This window comes from Polyodon spathula, chromosome 28, assembly GCF_017654505.1.
Source record: "Polyodon spathula isolate WHYD16114869_AA chromosome 28, ASM1765450v1, whole genome shotgun sequence".
Taxonomy (NCBI): domain Eukaryota; kingdom Metazoa; phylum Chordata; class Actinopteri; order Acipenseriformes; family Polyodontidae; genus Polyodon; species Polyodon spathula.
This window is the reverse complement of record NC_054561.1, coordinates 5,903,569-5,922,385: the sequence shown is the minus strand read 5'-3', so window position 1 is coordinate 5,922,385 and position 18,817 is coordinate 5,903,569. Positions and strand designations below refer to the sequence as shown.

The 18,817-nt window shown below is 36.9% G+C and overlaps 1 protein-coding gene across 1 annotated transcript in view; it reads left to right on the top strand.

Moving 5' to 3' along the window:
* The first annotated feature begins 116 nt into the window (after window positions 1-116).
* Window positions 117-18,817, top strand: part of LOC121302017 (breast cancer type 1 susceptibility protein homolog) — a 55,311-nt gene continuing 36,610 nt past the window's right edge. The window contains exons 1-10 of the mRNA XM_041231798.1: window positions 117-553; window positions 1,130-1,214; window positions 2,507-2,560; window positions 8,451-8,531; window positions 8,914-9,002; window positions 9,587-9,735; window positions 12,232-12,337; window positions 12,581-12,623; window positions 13,986-14,131; window positions 15,546-18,662. Coding sequence (XP_041087732.1) covers window positions 1,135-1,214; window positions 2,507-2,560; window positions 8,451-8,531; window positions 8,914-9,002; window positions 9,587-9,735; window positions 12,232-12,337; window positions 12,581-12,623; window positions 13,986-14,131; window positions 15,546-18,662 — 3,865 coding nt within the window. The 5' untranslated portion in view covers window positions 117-553; window positions 1,130-1,134. The remainder of the gene's footprint in view (window positions 554-1,129; window positions 1,215-2,506; window positions 2,561-8,450; window positions 8,532-8,913; window positions 9,003-9,586; window positions 9,736-12,231; window positions 12,338-12,580; window positions 12,624-13,985; window positions 14,132-15,545; window positions 18,663-18,817) is intronic.

Below are 18,817 nucleotides of genomic sequence, written 5' to 3'. Positions count from 1 at the left end.
CTTGGTAGCTTCGCGGAACTGACTTGACTCTGCTGTTGTTTAGTTCAGAATTAAGTTTCTGGCCTGCAAAGGAAATGGCGAAATTACCATGTGGACAGCATTACTTATCCAGAAACAGTGCGGCAGATTTGAAAACTGAGCTTGCTTTAATTATATTAACCGATTTATCATATACATAAAATATTTTTGACAGGCTGGTTTGGTTTTGCTTCATCTTTCCCATTTTATCATGTGCTCAGAACACATTTCTGTTACTAAACCAGGCACATCTGCAGACAGCTAAGCTTATTGCCCCTTTACGTTAGAAAATAGTATTCAAAGTACACATGCTTTATGCGGGATTTGGGATACAGTATTGCTATGCAATCTACATGCCATAGCAAACAAACCATGACATGAGTGTTTTTTATTATGTTCCTCATAAGAATGACACCGCACGTGGAAGCGTTTGTCCTCAGGTAAATACGTAATGTCACATGACTTGGGTTACGTGATTGCGGGAAAATCTAAAAGGAAGGAGAAGGAAGACGGGTCTTGTCTTGATTAACTAAAGGTAAAGTTATTTGTCAGAAAAGTAAACCATTAAATGTTACTTCTTTTTAAACATGGTCATTTTATGTTGTTATTGCTGTGTTTAGATTTAATCTGAGAGTATGTGAACAAGAAACAAAACATTGTTAAAATAAATGCTTGTTTTCCTGTATCCATTCTGTTAGTTTAAATAACTGAAAACGTTACTTTGGGTTGCTTTCCTGACCATTAATAAAGCAGGACTGAAAACATCTTGTTCTACTTTTAACATAAATAAAACTAACTGTACTTTGATGTTAGCAGTTAGTAAACCGGGGTTGGACAACAAAGTGGAAACACCTCACGACACGACTGATTAACGCGTTTTGGGCTCTGACCTGCTTGAAGGAGGGCTGTATCTCCTTGTTTTAAATCAGTAAAATGTTATATCTATCTATCTATCTATCTATCTATCTATCTATCTATCTATCTATCTATCTATCTATATATATACACATACATACATAAAACTGTACGGTTACTGGGTAGTTCATTTGAATTGCAGTGGTTTTTGTAAGCTGTATAAATAACACACCCTTTTTTAAATTCAAATCTGTAGCTACAATGGCAATTCCTATGTGCAAGACTAACGATGTGAAGCAAGTGCTTTCAATGATTCACGAGAATTTACAATGTCCAATTTGGTAAGTAATGTCTAGTATTTAATTTAAGTAATCGTAGCCCCAGGCAAGCTGTGCCAGAAGAAAAAAAAAAACAAAAAACAAAAGAAAACACGTAATTTGCAGGAGTGGATCAACAAATGTGGGACATAAAAATAGACCAGTCTCACCAAAACAAATGTTTGTCTTGTAATCCACTCATTGTTGCCCACAATCAGACCCTGCTGGGAAGCAATCAAAAAAAGCAAAGTGAATGCCCAAAGAGGCTATGGCGAGGCTGTATAATGCACGTGAGACCACATTTAACATATTGCATTCATTTCTGGTCACCACAGCCCCAAAGAGACATTGTGGTCTCGGAGCCCAACGAAGAGCAAATACTCCTTCAAAGCCTTGTTATTTGTGTAAGCTAGTAAGCTATGAAGATAGGCTGAAAGAACAAAATCTATTAAGCCTACAACAAAGAACTTGGGGGGATTGCATTATTTCAAATCTTAAAAGAAGATGACACAATTATCCCTAACCAATACCTAAATCGCAGTACAGAAACCAGGACCAGAGGATGCATTTTGAAATTAAGTGGTGATAGACTTAGGACAGAGGGTAGGAGACATTTCTTCACACAGAGTATTAAGGATATGAATAGGCTACCTAGGCAGAATCACTTAGATCGTAAACACAATTTTGAGATCAGTCACTAGGAACTGGACGAGTTTAGACCAAATGGTCTCCTCTCTCTTGTAAATGTTCTTATATTTGAAAGAGCATAATTTACAGTGGGGTAAGCTTTTTTTAAGCAGTGTCTCTGTTGGTATTCCAACTTGGACCCAGAACTGAGAAAATACAAGCTGTGTTTAAGGGTGTTTAATTTTAGATGTTACGTGGAGTAACATGCATGCTTTCAATTATAATTCAATGGGTATTCATAATACTTTAAACACCCTTTTTATCCCCCACAGGGGATGAAATCCCTGGTGACCGAAATAGTGGAGCCAGTTTTATGTCTTCATGTCACACGTTACATATTTCAATTCAACTGGGAACCCACGAATCCAGTTGTGAGGAGGCTTGGTATTAACATTATTTAGTTATGTATTTGGAGTATCAGATTGCGGCGATATGTGGAGGTATACATCCTTTGGTCTATATGTCAAATATTTATCTTGAGGTCACAAGAAATTATTTCACATGCTATAATATACATAATACCACCATCCCAGTCTTACTTGTTAACCAGGCTGTGAATGACTGACATGATGAAAGATGTTCAAATAAAAGAAGAAAAATAATCCTGGTTCATAATTGTCTGATTTCAGCTTGGATTTAATGAAGGAGCCTGTTTCTACAAAGTGTGATCATCATTTTTGCAGGTGAGCATTAACAGGATTCATTTGAAAATGTAATTTTTTGAGAATTGTGGTATACTTTCACTGCTGAAAGGGAATAGCACTCATTCGGATAGGGAGAACACATTTATTTATTTACATTTACCACCTTACCAGAAGTTGAGGGACAGTCTGAAAAAGATCTTGAGATTAATATAAAAAATAAAAAACACAGGATCAACACAGCAGCTTTTGAGCCTCTATTTAAACATTTTTTTATAGATTGTATATATTATTTATTTTTTGTTGCGACTTTCTGTCATGTGGAATGTAATGAGTGAGAACCAAAATGGCAAGCTTTTCCCCCTTCGTTTTACAATGCCATTTCCACGTTTGTTTTGTTTGAAGTGTTTAAGGATTCAGTTTTTGTTTGCTTGTTCAACTACAAAAAGTGAACCTTGTGTTATTACTTTATGAAAACCTGTTCTTTACTCCTGGGATATTCTTTTACTTTAACGTGTTACATTGTAACGTCTTGCTGTAAAATAAAGGCACGCACACACAGGGACTGTGCCCCCCCTGCCCCTGCTGCTATGCTGTCTCTGCCTGCTGTCTAAGCAATATAATTATTACTTTTTAAAAACTAAAGAATATTTATATTATGCGCAAATATGAAACATACAATGTTGGAAACTTTTGTAGGCTGAGATTTGGAATGACTGGTCTTTGAGTATCGCAAAGTGTTTAATGACTACAAGGAGATTTTCACGTTCTTTGGTTACGGTTAGAAAGGTGAGTTACTGTAAACCGGTGACATGCTGGCAATCAAACACTGAAGCTCTTCCACAATACATGAATTCAGAGTGATTATCTGTCTGCTGTGCTTCTCACTGGCTGGACCTTATCAGGAACCTCCTAAGGATTATATGTATACTGTATATTGTGATTTTTCTTTCATTTGATGAATGTAAAATCTAATTCAATTGATTTTCTACTTAACCTTAAGTTATGTTATAAATGCCCCTTAATTTAAATTATATGTCCCAGTTTAAGCGGTATGCAATATGAAAATTGACATTATAGCACAGGGTAAAATAGGCCCCACTGTCACTTAAGATTTTGTGTATATATATATATATATATATATATATATATATATATATATATATATATATATATATATATATATATAAGCAAAAAAACAAAACAGATTATTTCAGGTGGTTGTTGCTCTATGATCCAGTTCTTAAAATCTCAGATTTTTGGGTGATGCCCATTGCAATTTTTCAGTATAACACTTTCAATGTGGCAAAAAAGCAGCTACATTTTAAAATTACGTTTTTAGGCAGCTTACATTACAGAAGCATACCTGTAAGCCACATGTGCAGGGACTGCATCAAGGCAGAAAGGAGCACTGAAGTCCACAAAACTAAAACATCTACTTAAAAATGTTGGTAACATTGTATGGGGGAACAGACTGAAAATAGGGGTGGATTTTTCATTACATTTTTTTGTGGCTGACTTGTATGTATGTAAAATGTTATGGTCAGATATCTACAAATTGTCGTTTTTCTAAAAGTACAACATTGTTTGTGAAAGGTGGGATTCCCAGCATCCCTAGTAGACATTGGGGTTAATTACACTTTAATGCCATTTTAAACTGGACAATATTTATTAGCAGATTAGCAGTCAGCAAATTACCACGGAATTGCTTTGTTTGAGATGCCAAGCAAGATTGCTTGAAACCATGCAGAGAGGGTCTGAATTGGGAACAGTATGGCTGGCATTTTTTTCTAGCTTTAATGTAAATTGTTTATTTAGTCCAAGAAGCCAAGATCTTTTAAATACATTTTAAAGATTAAGAGCTGTTTTTGGGCCATACCCATTAGAACTGCATGAAATGAAGAAGCAGCTGCTTGAGTTGTGTGGGTCGCTGTTCTCCACAGAGTAAGAAAAGCTGCAGTAAACACAAACCCAAGTAGCTGTTTCTTCACTTGTTTTATTTTGAATGGTAAAATCCACCCAATCAACACAAATGACCCTCGCCTGATTCTTAGCACCTGGTTTCCATGGAAAGCTCAGTCCTAACAATCGAGTACTCTGTTAGTGCAGCTCTAGTACCCATACAGAATGTGATTCAAAAAGGATATTTTTTTTATTCTATTCCATCAAACTCAACACAACGTAATTATTTTGTCACATTTCTTTGTTGTAGTTGTGGACTATGTATCTCCTGGTCTTGTATTTTCTGTTTCAAGACACTATCGTCAGTACACTAAACACAAATTGCTAATTCAGCAGCAACCTTGGACGGTGCCATGTTAAATATTCATGACATTGCCAGCAGTATTAAAAAATTAAAATTGACCCAGTGTAGATAGAAAGTAAAATAATATTTGCAGGGAATAATACAGTAGCTGACAAGCATTGCTTAGTATAAAACAGCCCTGAAAACACTTGAAAAACTAAAGTAGAACTGTAAAATATCTTACATAAGTTGGAGCGTGACCAGTAGCTTTTTTGCACAGTGGAAAACTCTGCATAAATGTAATTTTAGAGCCTGGAAGAGAAATTATTATATATATTAATATAATATATATATATATATATATATATATTATATATTATATATATTATATATATATATATTATATATATATATATATATATAGATATATATTATACTATATATATTATATATATATATAAATATAGAACGATTCACTCAAACTTACGTCTTGTACAGAAACTGTCACCAGAGTCACAATATGTTAAGCTGAATTAACTTTAATTAATCTATGCAGCAGTTCATTCTTTTTAGACTAATCTTTTTAAATGTGGATCCTTAATGACACTAAAGCTAATTGGAAAGATTTATCACAAATTGCTCATACTGGCAGAGTGTTATGCTTTTTTCTAAATTGCATAAGAGCACAAAGTTGAGTAAAGCAATCTCTGTTACATTACTGTATAGTTATAAAGTCTTAGAGCTCCTAGTCCCATTCAGTCCTGTTGAGGAAAATGGTGACAATACAGGAGACTGAAAAAAATGTAAGACTTATACTGCATAGCAGTTTGATTTAGGCTTTACTCATAAATGTTGCTAGATAACTGTGTCCTCTCCAGGATTGAAGAGAGGATAAGGCTTTGATGGGAGGAATCTATAATGTGACAGAAGGGGCAGCCCACTTGCAAGGAAGGTGTATTCCTTTCAAAACAACTATATGAACAGTGATTTATTTGTTCTCAAAATGCAGCAATTTTTTTTTCATATCGTATTTCCTTCTGATCATGTTCATTTTAAATGACTGGTTTTAGACCAGTCAACATTCTGTTGGGACCCACAGTTCCTCTAATTTCCCTAAGGTGTGACTGCCTTGTAAAACCAGAGATTGATATATTTAAAACCGGTTTGCTGTGTAAATGGTAAGGGTCCAGGGACTTGGGTCCAGGGACTTGGGTCCAGGGACTTGAGTCCAGCCACCTCAAACTTTCTTTTCTAAATCTCGGACTGCTCTTGAGACGGATTCCTCTAACCCCATGTCCCTATGTAGTATGTCTGTTCTACCCAGAACCCACAGCTTCAGTTCTCACAGGATTGACGCTCTTATTCTAACAACTTAAGTGTTTGGTGTTGCCCATCTGTTGCAAAGCTTTCTTCTGGTCTAATTAAGTTCTAGAAAACATTCAGTAGTTGCCACATTTGCCAAGGTATCTTTGCTTTACTTACTAAAGTGGTTGTAGCTAACAAAAACAATCACAAATCTTACCCATCTTGCAATTTTTTCAATATATAGATCTCAAATGTGCAGTTTTGAAAGAAACACATCTTCAAGAAAACATATTTTTTTAATAACATAACCTCTGATACTTCTCTAGGTTAAAGAAAATTCTGTTTGCTTGCCTTGTCTTCTAGGTCATTTCACTCCAGCTGTGTCTTTGGGGGTCAAAGCATCTAACTGGCTGCAATGCACGCCAGTCATTAGGGAAGCAGCTGGTTGGTTAATAACAGAAAAGAAGGCTCAGGGCATGGGACAATTTCACTCTCCAGGAAGTGCAAGAAAATCTAAAAGCATGGCTTGCAAACCGATATTTCTAACCTAGTTTATAATCAGATATCATAACTTAATATGAAACGTGTGTTCAAAACTGCACATTTGAGACCTATATAGTGAATGGATGTGCATGTTGGAGAAGATTTATGGAGCAATTACTTTAAGATGACTGAAGTCAACCATTTTTATTTTGTTGGTAAATAGGATATATTATTTATAATGGAAATACATATAATTAAGTTCCTCTTATACTTTCTGATGATGTAAATTATCTATCCAGGACAACCCGAGTACTAAGGACTAGTACCATTAATCAGTAATTAATAAGTGAGTGAGTTGAGTGAGTGAGTTTAATCCCCCCCCCCCCCCCCCCCCCCCCTGAAAAAAAAAAAACCAAAAAAACAAATTCATGCAAAGCATATCTCTGATCTCCACAATGATTGGAATATTAACAGTAGTTTTGCCTGGCTTTACATGTAATTGTTATAATCACCGCAGATGCACATGACGTAAATTAGAATAATAACTCTTACAGTGATGTATTCATGTTTAATCAAGCTAGCTTGCAGGCTATGTTGGTAGCCAATTAAGGAAAGTATATAGCTTTTCCCAAGGTCAGTCTAGGCTAATTGCAAATGGTTTGTTTGGTCTTTTAATAGGATATGTAAGTGATCTTTGTTTGACCTTATTAGAATATTAATCCGATGGTAATTTGAAAGCAGTATTTTATTGTATAATGTTTCTGCCCTTTGAAATCCTGTGCTTTTGAAGTGATTAATTCATTTCCTCCTGTTCAGAATAAAGTACATTGCAACTGTTTCTATTTTGTAAAGTTAAAGCAATTGTATTTTACAAAACAATTCCATAAATCTTAACTGTTTTGCACTTACATTAGCTACATAGGTCTCAAATGTGCAGTTTTGAAAGAAACACATTTGAGCAACCATGTATTTTTATTTTAAAACCTGATATCTGCTACTGCTGTAGATTAAAGATTTATTTTGTACTTTATTCCCTGGAAGTCTGTTGGACTTGCAATTCCTGGGTTGTTTCACCTCAGAAGTGTTTTCTGGGTCAAAGCATGGTATTGGCTGAAAGCATGTCAGTCAATGGAAGCAGCTAGTTGGTTAAAGACAGGATAAAAACATTAAAGCGGTTGGGACAATTTCACCCTCAACCAAGTTTAACAACTGAAAGCATGGCTTAGATTTCCAATAAGTTTTCAAGAGCTACCAAGTTTGATACTGAATGTAAAGCCCCTTTCACACTGGCACTCCAACCCGGGTTCTGATACCTGGAAATCACATACCTGGGTCATACCCAGGTTGGCAGCGACCCACCTCAGGATGTGGGTCGACATGTTTTGACCCGGGTCGAGCGAGACAAAATGCATGGTGGCTGTTTGTAAGCCGACAAAATAACAAAGAGCCACGCCTGCGTGAAGGTTTCGCTTCCGCGAGGAACATTTCTGTGTATTCTGTTTAGCCATATTTTTGTTGATTGAGAAACCATGAGCTAGATTGCAGCAGGGATGAAGAAATATGTGCTCAAATCAATATTTGGGCCAACTATTCAATCCAGAGAAGCTTTGATGGAAGAGTCAGTAACAAAACTGCTTCCAGGGCATTGATACTCGCATTGTGTATTTGCTTGTGTCACCCAGGTCGGCCCTGCTTCAAAAGCAGTGTGAAATCACATAGCCGACCCGCATAACACCGGGTCACGACCCGGGTAGAGCATGCCAGTGTGAAAGGGGCTAAAGAGGGGGTGGGGTGGGGAGGGGAGATTTTAAGGACCAATTGAGCCTGTTTCACTTATTTTGTACTTGGCCCATGCGACTTGTTTGATAATGCAGCTGAGTTTGTGTTGTTGGTTTTCAGGTTGTGCATGTTGAATTTGCTCAGCAGAAAGAAGGGGGGTTTGGCAGAGTGTCCTTTGTGCAAATCGGATGTAACCAAAAGGTAAAGTATGTCCTTTGTCCAGTATGATATGACGGTTTATCTTGGTATAGAAATGTAAACTTGCAACTCATTTTCAGTGTGATTGAAGTAAAGTTTTGACCATTTACGAAGTTGTCACTTTTGGGATCTGGATGAAACATTTTGTTAATTTGCAAGAAGCAGAAGAGCGGGAACACAGGGGATACAGTATTTAAAATAAGCTAAAGCAACAAGGTATTTCTGTAATTAACCTAGTATAGGAACAAGAGTCAGTCAGTCTTTTCTGTATAACCACAACAATCAGGAAAAAACAGATTCCCTTCTTTGTAGATATGCTAGACTGGTCATTTCCTCCCAACATCTGAAAATTAATATATATAATATAAAATGTATGTCTTTGCAGGAGTTTACAGGATAGCCCTCGCTTCAAATTGCTTGTTGAGGGTCTGTTGAAAACCATCCACGGATTCGAACAGGACACTGGAACTGAATGTAAGTGTAACTGCTGTGGCTGGACATATAACCTTAGCCAGAATGGAATGTCATTAACAGACTTGACATTTATCTGAGCTTTTCTTATAATAAACCAATAGTATATTTAATGTATTCTGCCATTCATAGCTTGCATGCACTGATAATAGAAGCATCATCTTTTTATTTAGCGCATGTGGTGGCTAAATGCAAAGAAACATGCTGAGACAACCTTTTGACTGTGGGCATGTTACACTTACTCTGCAAGTATATCTAGATACCCGCTTATCAAATTGGGATTCAGCTTGAAAACGAGCATTCTCCAAGTGTGATAACAAGCAGGCCAGAGTCGGAGGACCTCAGCTTGCGTTCGGGGACGTGGCAGGTCAGCAGGTTGAGGAGGTACTCGGGACCTGTGTGATGAAGGGCATTGAAGGCCATTCAGACTTGAATTGCTTAACTGTTTATTGTTCCAGTTTTAGTCTGTCTGCCTGTATTGTTTTGTGAAGTTTGAGACCCTCAAACTTTTTTTTTTTTTTTAAGAAGTTAGTGCATCAATATTTGATTAGAAGAAATTAGTAATTTGAAATTGCATTTTTTAACAGTTTACACAGGTTCTGTATTATCTAAAAAGGCTCCTGAACAGAGTTCCTGTGGGGAGTTATGGAAGAGTGACGGGACAATACAAAGCACAGGCTACAGGAACAGAACCAAGAAAAAAACAGCAAGTACTGGCATGAGAGAGAACAATGTGGTAAGCTGGAATCTTTGTAACGAAACCTTCGTAATGCTGTTAGATTTCCACTCTGATGTTGGATGCATGAAACAGTCATCTGCCTATGGAGAGCTTTGCTCAGAGTGCTTACTGCTGCTCATGAACTTTGCAGTTTTCAACTCATCGTAATAATTGAATGGTAATCGGTGAAGCACAACCATTCTGCATTTTTCTAAAGTGTAAATGCTCCGGTAAACCTAAATAATAATTACAATACTTATACTTTGACAGTATGTAGTCTTGAGAAACAATTTGACTCAATTTGCACTTACTGTAAACTACACTGTATTTAAGTAATGTTTTTGCACCTGTAAGTAGCCATGGATAATGGCGTCTGCCAAATAAACTACTAATACAAATCTAATAAGCATGAGAAGGTCTTGCCTAATACTAGAGTGAAATTCAGCCATTAACTTAGTTATAATCTACGTCAAAAAGCAAAAAATTAGATTCTGACGGATTCACATATATGTATCAGTAAATTTCTACAAATAGATTTATTCTGAAAATCAATGAGTTCACTAATTTCCTTGTAAATTCCTAATAAAAACCTAAATGCAGCGAACACCATACGCCAGCAGTCCAACTCAATACTGACAATGCTTGATGGATTAGCCAATGGTGTAAATGATACCGCCCACAAGCTTTGATTGACACGGGTGTCTGCAACAACGAAATTTAAAAAGCAAAGCAGAAAAAGAAATGTAAATGTCTAAAATGAAATGTTAAAAGCAATTGTGAAGTCTAAATAAATGAATAAATAAGTGAATAAATACATATATAGACATTTGTTTATTTCTATAATTATTTATATTGGTATTTTTGTTGTTTATGTTTTTTAAAATATTTATTTATTTATGTGGCATGAAATATCCTCCATAACGCAGAGGACTGTAAATAAATATAATATGTTTTTGTGTAAAAGTGAAAAGACAATACATTAATCTGAAGGTAAATTAACTGAAACACAATCTAGTAAACATGTTATTTTATTATAGACGAACAAGTTTATTGTAAAACAAACAAGTGTAACATTCCCCTAGCACGTGCATCGTTTGGCTGAGCCCTGCCCACTTTTTATATGCCGCCCTCCTTATTTACCATACGTTTTGTTGCCCCCCCCCCCACACACTTTTTCCGAATTTTATGTAGATTGTGTATTTTTTCGACAGATTTAACCACAAAGTCCAGGTTCAGCTAAATACATAAATATTAACAAACATTCTTACAAATTTTCAAAATTGTGTAATTTATAAATGTAGAAAACGTGTATTGTAAATTCAACATTTACAACCAGTATAAAATTCTTTTTTTTTTTTTTATACTTGGCAAGTCAATATTTAGCTAATATTTCTAACAAATAAATCGGTGAAAAAAAACTTAAAAAAAACTTAAATCCTTGGCAATTCAACATTTACCCAACAGATAAACCTGAAAAATATTGTTGTTCAGCAATGAAATCTGAGAAAATAAGTTTGGGTAATAAATATTTATTTTGCCAGCTAAATCTGAAGGTAAATGAGCCCATTGAAGTGTTTGATTTGACATTGTGCAGAGCTGCCCTTATACTCCGAGAGTCTCCACTTCCAGACCTCCTCTGCATACTACAATGCCAAAAAAATGTACACTTTTCAAAACTTTTAAGAATGTGTTTGTTAACGTCTATGTATTAAGCTAAATCATAACTTTTTTTGGTTAAATCTAGGAAAAAATACACGATCTGCATTAAATCTGAGAAAAACATTGTTAAAATATTAGTGCTTTTATTTTTACATTTGGTGCCCCTACATGGAAGCCGCTTCGGCTCTGTTCGCTGCAGTTTTACTGACACTCGGAACTTCAAACGTCATTTCTCCGGTTCTACAAGTCCAATTTATTTATATACGTTTTTTACAGAACTGCCTCTTCAGCCCTTGTCGCACCCCCCCCCCCCACCACTTACTCTCCGCGCCCCACACTGTGCGCATCATTGCACTCTGCAGTCACCCAGAAGTATTGTGGGAAGTCATTCAACAGTAATTGTAAATTACTGTAGTTGTAATGATTTTTAGTACCAAAGATACTTTTGTAGTAGTATCTTGGTTGTGCATTACTGATATGTGATACACTGCTAATTTGTACGTCCTCGCTCTGGGTAGACCCGTGAAGACCTCTAAAAACCATAAACGGGTCATGTGAAAGGGGCGAGACTCGTGTCGTGTTCAGTCCTTCAGTCGATCTATAGTTTGTTTCCCAGTACTCCACAGCAGGAAGTATGAGCCTGTCAGCATCATGAAGCTTGCACTGTATTAACTGGGTGATTTAAAAAAAAAAAAAAAAAAAAAAAAAATGGTGGGGCTGCCCGCATCTGAGAGCCTTGAATACAATAGAATTGTTAAATATACTGCATTGATCATTCAGATATGGACTTTGTATATGTGTATATTTGTACATGTGTTTACAACTCTAGATAAACATCATGTCCTGTCTTTGCAGGAAGGACAGTCAACTATAGAGGATTCTGATACTGTGGTGAGGAAAGTTTCACAGCGAAATAAAAGACAGAAACTAGAGTCTGCAGTGCCTTTGTGCATTGAAATAGGTGAGTGTTTTCAACTAGCAGGTTTGAAAGGATTTCTTGTATAAGTTGTGGTCCAAGAAAAAGACATAATGAAAGTGATTATTAAATGACATTTTCAGTAAAGGATTAATTAGTACTTTTCTTAGTTTTAAGTTGATTCTCTGTTGTAAGCATTAGATGTTCAAGACTTAAATTATTTTTCTGCACTCATGAATAATATTCAGTAAACTACTGTATAATGTTAAGTATCTTGTGTGTGTTTAGACTCATCTGAGGAAGTGCTGTGTAAGAAGAAAGACAGTAACAGGTAAGCACACACATATTGTTTAAAAATATCATCCTTTCAGTTGAATGCATTCTCTAACATCCCGATTAGTAGTACAGTAATTTTGGATTCAGTATAATAACTATATAAATATTTTTTCTTACTAAGTGATCGACCTGATCGGTGGCTGCCCTTGCATTATAATTGAAATATTTTGGATAGTTCAGAAATACAAATGTTTTTCTTACACCAATATAGATTAACTGTTTCTTTATGATTCTTGATCACTCCTGTGCACATCTATATAGTTTAATTTGAAAAATTGCAAGTAACCAGAAGACTTTCAACACATGTAAAGGAGGACTGGTAATATTACTCATACTACTAAAATAAGATTAAAGTCTGCTTTAATTTTTATGGGTGCTCCAGACAAGGTTTACAGCCATTCTGAGTGTTAGGGCCATGTTAATGGTTTCGCATTGAGACAGCATGCTTAACTGAGCATAAATGTGGTGTTTTTCAAATGTGGCTCTTTCGGGCATGATTTGGAGTAAACATGGTGAAACGCGAAGGTAAGGGCACAGTGCTTTACGTTTGCGTCATATTGTACCGTCAACAACTTGTTGTGAATTTGAAAGGAGTTTGAGTGGGGTGCTGACGAAGAGGACGTGGGAGTCAGAAGCTGCTAGTAAATCAGGAGTAACTTACATTCCCATTAAGAACACGAGGGATCTTCTGAATATCGGCATGTATGTTTCAAACCCGACACACAAAGCAAAGGTGCACTTTAAAAATATTAAATGATCTGGAATAAATTACTTCACACAGGTATTAAATATGGGGTTCGTTTTATTTAAGAAAAGTTTATTTTTCATTTAAATCAGGTGCAAACATACTTTGTGAAAGGTAAGTTGTGCCTTTAGACTCAGAACTTGAATACCAAGACTGGGCAGAAAGAATTATATAGCAATCTGTTTCTTTGTTGTATTCATTACTTTTGTGACTGGATGAAAAAATATATTTCTTATTCTTAGTGTTTTCACAAGTAATTACTGTTTTGCCTGTGATTATTTTTGTAAATTTCACAGGATAGTTATTGAATGCCATCTTCTATGATATGTAGGCCTATAATTTGATCATGCAGTGCCTCAGAATTTACATTAAAGGGTTCCTATTGACACTTTTAATGAAGTTTAATGCAGCTTCATAATGGCTAAACTTTGGAAGCCTGGATTGTCCTGTATCCAAAATCTTTGAATGATTTCTGGTTCAAATGTGGTAAAAAAAAAAAAAAAAAAAAAAAACAAAAAAAAGGCATTTCTTTCCACTAGTTTCTCCTAGTTCAGTTGAAATAAATAATTCACATGGTCACACTTCTATTGCACATTTTTCATATTTTGACAGAGCCGAAGAGAGTGGATCTAATCAAGCACAAGCGAATGGGATCAAGACTAATGTAGACGCTAAATCTTGGGAGAGAGGCTATGACGAAACAAATTACATCCCATCAAACAGGCAGATTGAATTCGAGATGGTATCTTCTACTGCTGGTATGACATTTACTGGAAACAGGTTCACTGTGAAATTGAAAATGCTAAATGAAACAAGGTAGATTGATTAGGTGATGAGAAAACAATGGGAGGGGGCAGGCGCAGCAGGATGAGAGATGCAGTGTACAGTAATTAAAGTCAGAATCGTGTCAGCATAATTTAGAAGGAATTTAATTTAACAGTGAATTAAGCAATTGCTTATAATTTCTAGCAGGGTACGCTTTTGACTTGTCTTAAAATAACATTAGTAGTCACACATTTTGCATCATCTTCGCTTCTGTCTTTCTTAAGAGGTTATACCATTTAAATATAGTGAACCTGTTAGTTTTTATTTCTTAACCTTTTGCAGATGGTCCATTATAATTTTGATCGAATTTGATTGATGTAAATGCATACAATGCGATTGCTAGTGTTATTTTTTTCAAATTATTATTAATCAGACTAGACAGTTGACTTCTGGTTACTATATACCATGGCTTCAAATCTCACGCATTACAGGAGAACATTACATGTGCACAGCTGCTTTCGCTTGGGCAAAAATGACCTCGTTAGCGAACCGCCACGATAGCTAACGCCTATCAAATAGTGAGTCATGCACCCAGCCATTCAAAGCACAGCCCCCCCCCCCCCCAATTATATCTTGTTGCAGCTTGTGAGAGACAGGGAAATGGATGAATTCTCCTGCCGCTTTACTAAAGCTGCAGGTGCATCTCACACTGCACAGTCAATTGGCTCATGTCTGCAATATACTTTAAAGCCATAAATATTTGCTAGCCTTTTATTATGCTTTTTTCACTTATTAAAAAAAAAAAAAAAAAAAGCAAACATTTTTGGCACAAAATCAAATTCCACTAACAATACATACTTTGTATATTGCAACAGGTAGCCAACATTTCTGGAACAAAACTCATTTATGGTTGTGGTTCGCCAGTTATTTTGGTCGCAAATATTTATGGCTTTATAGTAACCCACAGTACGTTGGAATGAGCCAGTGGCATAAAATGAGAGTGCAGCAGGTACCCTTAGTGCTGCAATCACAGTGTGCTCTCCACATGTCTCCTTCCAGGTCAGCCTGAAGCAGTTGGCAGATGTTTGATTGTTTGTGTGTTGAGGCAAAATTGCTGCATACATTGTGTGTCAAGCTCAGAAAAGACAGCTGACTTCTAAATATTTGGGGACGTCTCCTCTCTCTTTGTCTGGCCACATGGAAATACCTGCTTCCCTGGTAGTTTCAGCAATATTTCTAGTCGACCAACAAAAGCAAAATTAGTGTGCAAGTTTACAGTGGCAAATGTTTTATGGGCTAGTTTACAGATATTAAACTTTACCAAGTTTAAAGAAGCAACATGCAGTTAATTTATTTAAAAAAAACACAATGTTCTTTAACACCTTAATATGTTTTTTGCATTTCCAGCTGAAGATGAGTTTGCAGAATTGATGGGTTTAGAGGAAGACTCTTGTTTAACCAATTCTGGAACTCGTCAGGCCAGCTTAACAGAGGAGATGGCTGAAGTAGGAAAATACAACAGTGCTGTAGATATTATCCAGCAGCCTACTGCAGCAGAACAAAAGACAGATTATGATCCCAACATCACTGCTGCAAAGACAAATGGTTTTATTGCAGCAAGTAAAGAAGAAAATGGGACACTTGGCAAAAGAAAGAAAAAATTGGCTGAGAGCCAAAAATATTATTTAGATAAAAATGAAATGGTGACAAATGGAAAGAGTGCACTCAAACATACTGAGGATAAAGAAATCAGTTTACAAGATGGAGAAAGTAAACATGAATTTGATTCGGTCACAACTTCTGCAAAATGTTTAAGGAAAAGGATAAGCAGAAGTATTGAAAAAGTCACTGAGTGGCTCTCAACAATTGATGAGAAGGTGTTAGTTTCTGGGATTCAAGACAATAAGGATGAAAAGCGAGTAGATCTGGATTGTCACCACAATGCAGAAAAATGTCCCTCTGATGGAGAATCCATCTCTGATGAGACTGAAATAATAGCGCAACAAGCCTTGGAGAATCTTGTGAAAAATGACCGAAGGAGTCAAGTGGATAAAGTGTTTGGGAAAACTTACAGGAGAGATAAGAAGCTAAGTGCACAAATACGCAAGAGTGTTTCAACTTCACCCAAGGAAAACCAAGGGCTTCAGGAGGATCAAAAAGCCAGTATGAGAAAAAGGTCCTCTGAATTGACACCTGTGGATTTGATTAAGAAACCCAGATGTGAAGATAAAAGTCCAAATAAAACACAAGAAAAGGAGTCTTTCTATGTACACCAGACTGAAAACCACAACATAATTTCAGATGCTGTATCAGGAGACGATAGTGGTGGAAGGTCATCTAATGACCAGCCGCTTAGGAAAATAGTAAGAGCTGAAAAAACAGATGTCAAACACTCTTTAAATGATTTAAGAAATGACCTGCAGCGTGATTTCCAAGAGAATGGGGAAAAATATGTCAAGAAGTCAAACAAAAGAAAGAGTCGTAAAAGAAGTAGCACCACAAGCAGGAAGTCCACCAAAGCAGCAAAATCGTTGGCACTGGTTAGCTGCCAACTCATTCAAAACCTTGATCAAAGTGCGGAGAATGGGGGCCCTTCTAACTTGACTGACATCCACATTGATAGTTATCCAAGCAGTGAGGATCAAGCTGTTGCTGAAACCAGGGTGACCAGAAGAAGCCGGAGACTTCAGCTTGCTGTTGATGAAGTAATAAGGGACAAAAAAAGATGCAGAAAACCAAGTGCCAACAAGTCAGAGAAGGATGTCTGTGTTGAAAAAATTTCTGATTCTGTGAATGTGGAGAAGAATCGCTTTGAATCGGAGAAAGATTTACAGCGGTTAGAAGCTACAAGTCCAAGGCTACAAGACCTTGAGGATAACCCTGCCCCGGAAGCTACAGTAGTTGCTTCAAACAATCAAGACACTGGGGAACCAAACATGAGTGAAATTAGACTTGTAAATGAGAAACCTGAAGTATGTAATGAAAACCAGGTTGTAGAAGAAAGTTCTCTTTTGTCAATGGTGCCAAATACTGAATCTGATCCTTCTTTTCTCCAAAACTCCCAAAAGAATAAGCCCTTCCTGCAGCCTTCTGCCTTTCAAATGCCACCTGCATGTGACCAGCCTACAGAAGCTGAGGAGAATTTTCACAACAGGCTCCTCACGGAAACTGAAGACAGCGAATTGGATACAGAGTTATTGATGAAAACTTTTAAAACCACTAAGCGAAAGTCGTTTAATCTGCTGCCAAGCCCGGTAACTAAAGAAGATGACGTTAGTTTTCCAAATGAGGGGTTAGAGAATAAACTAGATGATTCAAACAAATTAAATTTCATAGCAAACTCAGTTTGCTCCAAAGGGGCTGAGATAAAGCCGGACACCCCAGGAGAACCTAAACCATGTGGCCTTGAGGACAGTGGCACCTCTGAGCGGATCTGCAGTGATTTCATTCCGCCAACGGATCCGGACTCTGCTGGTAATGCTGCTGTTCGTCCACAGAAAGCATTCCTTAAATGTAGAGAAGCCATTACAGAAACCAGCTCCACAGTTTGTAACAACGAGGAAAACTTGAGCCAGAATGCCTGTTATGACAGCTTGCACAGAGATCAAAGTAGCAAGGCTTTAAAGGGAAAAGAAACTGCACTTACTGAAGAAATTCTCCCAAGGAAAGGTTGTTCAATGAGTCCTAGTCCCAGTTCTAACTCAGACTCCCTGCCTAGCTCGGCCTTGTTGTTTCCTGCGTTGAGTGAATCCCAAAATCGTCAAGAAATCAACTTGCTCAACACCAATAGAATTGTAGAAGTACATAATACTAAGAAAACTGCTGAGGTTTGCAGCTCAAACGGAAAGGCTGAAGAGCAAGTCACAGAACATACAGTTGTGGAACCCAGTTTGCAAACACAGAAAAACATCCCTGCTGCTGAGCAAAAAGAATGTGAGGAATCGTCTATGACCCCAGATGGGCTTTTGTTTCATAATATTGTAGGTGACGATGGAAAGGTTGGTGGAGTTGATCCCAGCTTGAAAGCAGAAGTTGCTGGTAAAAGTCAAGAATCACTGAATGAATATTCCCAAACTTTGTACAGAAAAAGGAGGCGGCTACAGAGATTGGAATCTTCTGAATCGGAATCCAGTAATGAGGAAGTACTTCCTACTTTCATGGAATTTATTTTTGGCAGTAAACCAGACCCGCAATCCAACCATAAAAATTTACCAGTGCTGCCTCCTCAAACTTCCCTGATGCAGAATCTCCCACAGCCTTATGGAAGCGTGGAAAAGCAGGATGGTGCTGCTGGCAGCAATGCAGAGGAGTGTATTGTTGCAGATTTGTCCTACCAACTTGCCTGTCCTTCAAGTCAAGAATCTGTGGACTTGTTTGGAACACAGTCAGATTTTTCTGAGCATTCCCTCACGCAGCAGAAGGGAAGCTCACCCAAGACTGTTTCCCAAAATAGCCACAGTTTGTCAGGTGAAACCCTGAGTGGCTGCTGCAATGAGAAGAGGCAGGATACAGAGGAACTGCTAGGTATTCAGTCTGTTGTATTATTTACTTAATTGAATTTAATTACATTTTATTTTATTGCTGATGCAATGTGCCGGTCCATCCATATGTACGTATGTCATACATTCTTACATGTTCATACCTTGTAGGTCATGGTTGATGTGCTTGTTTTGTGATAC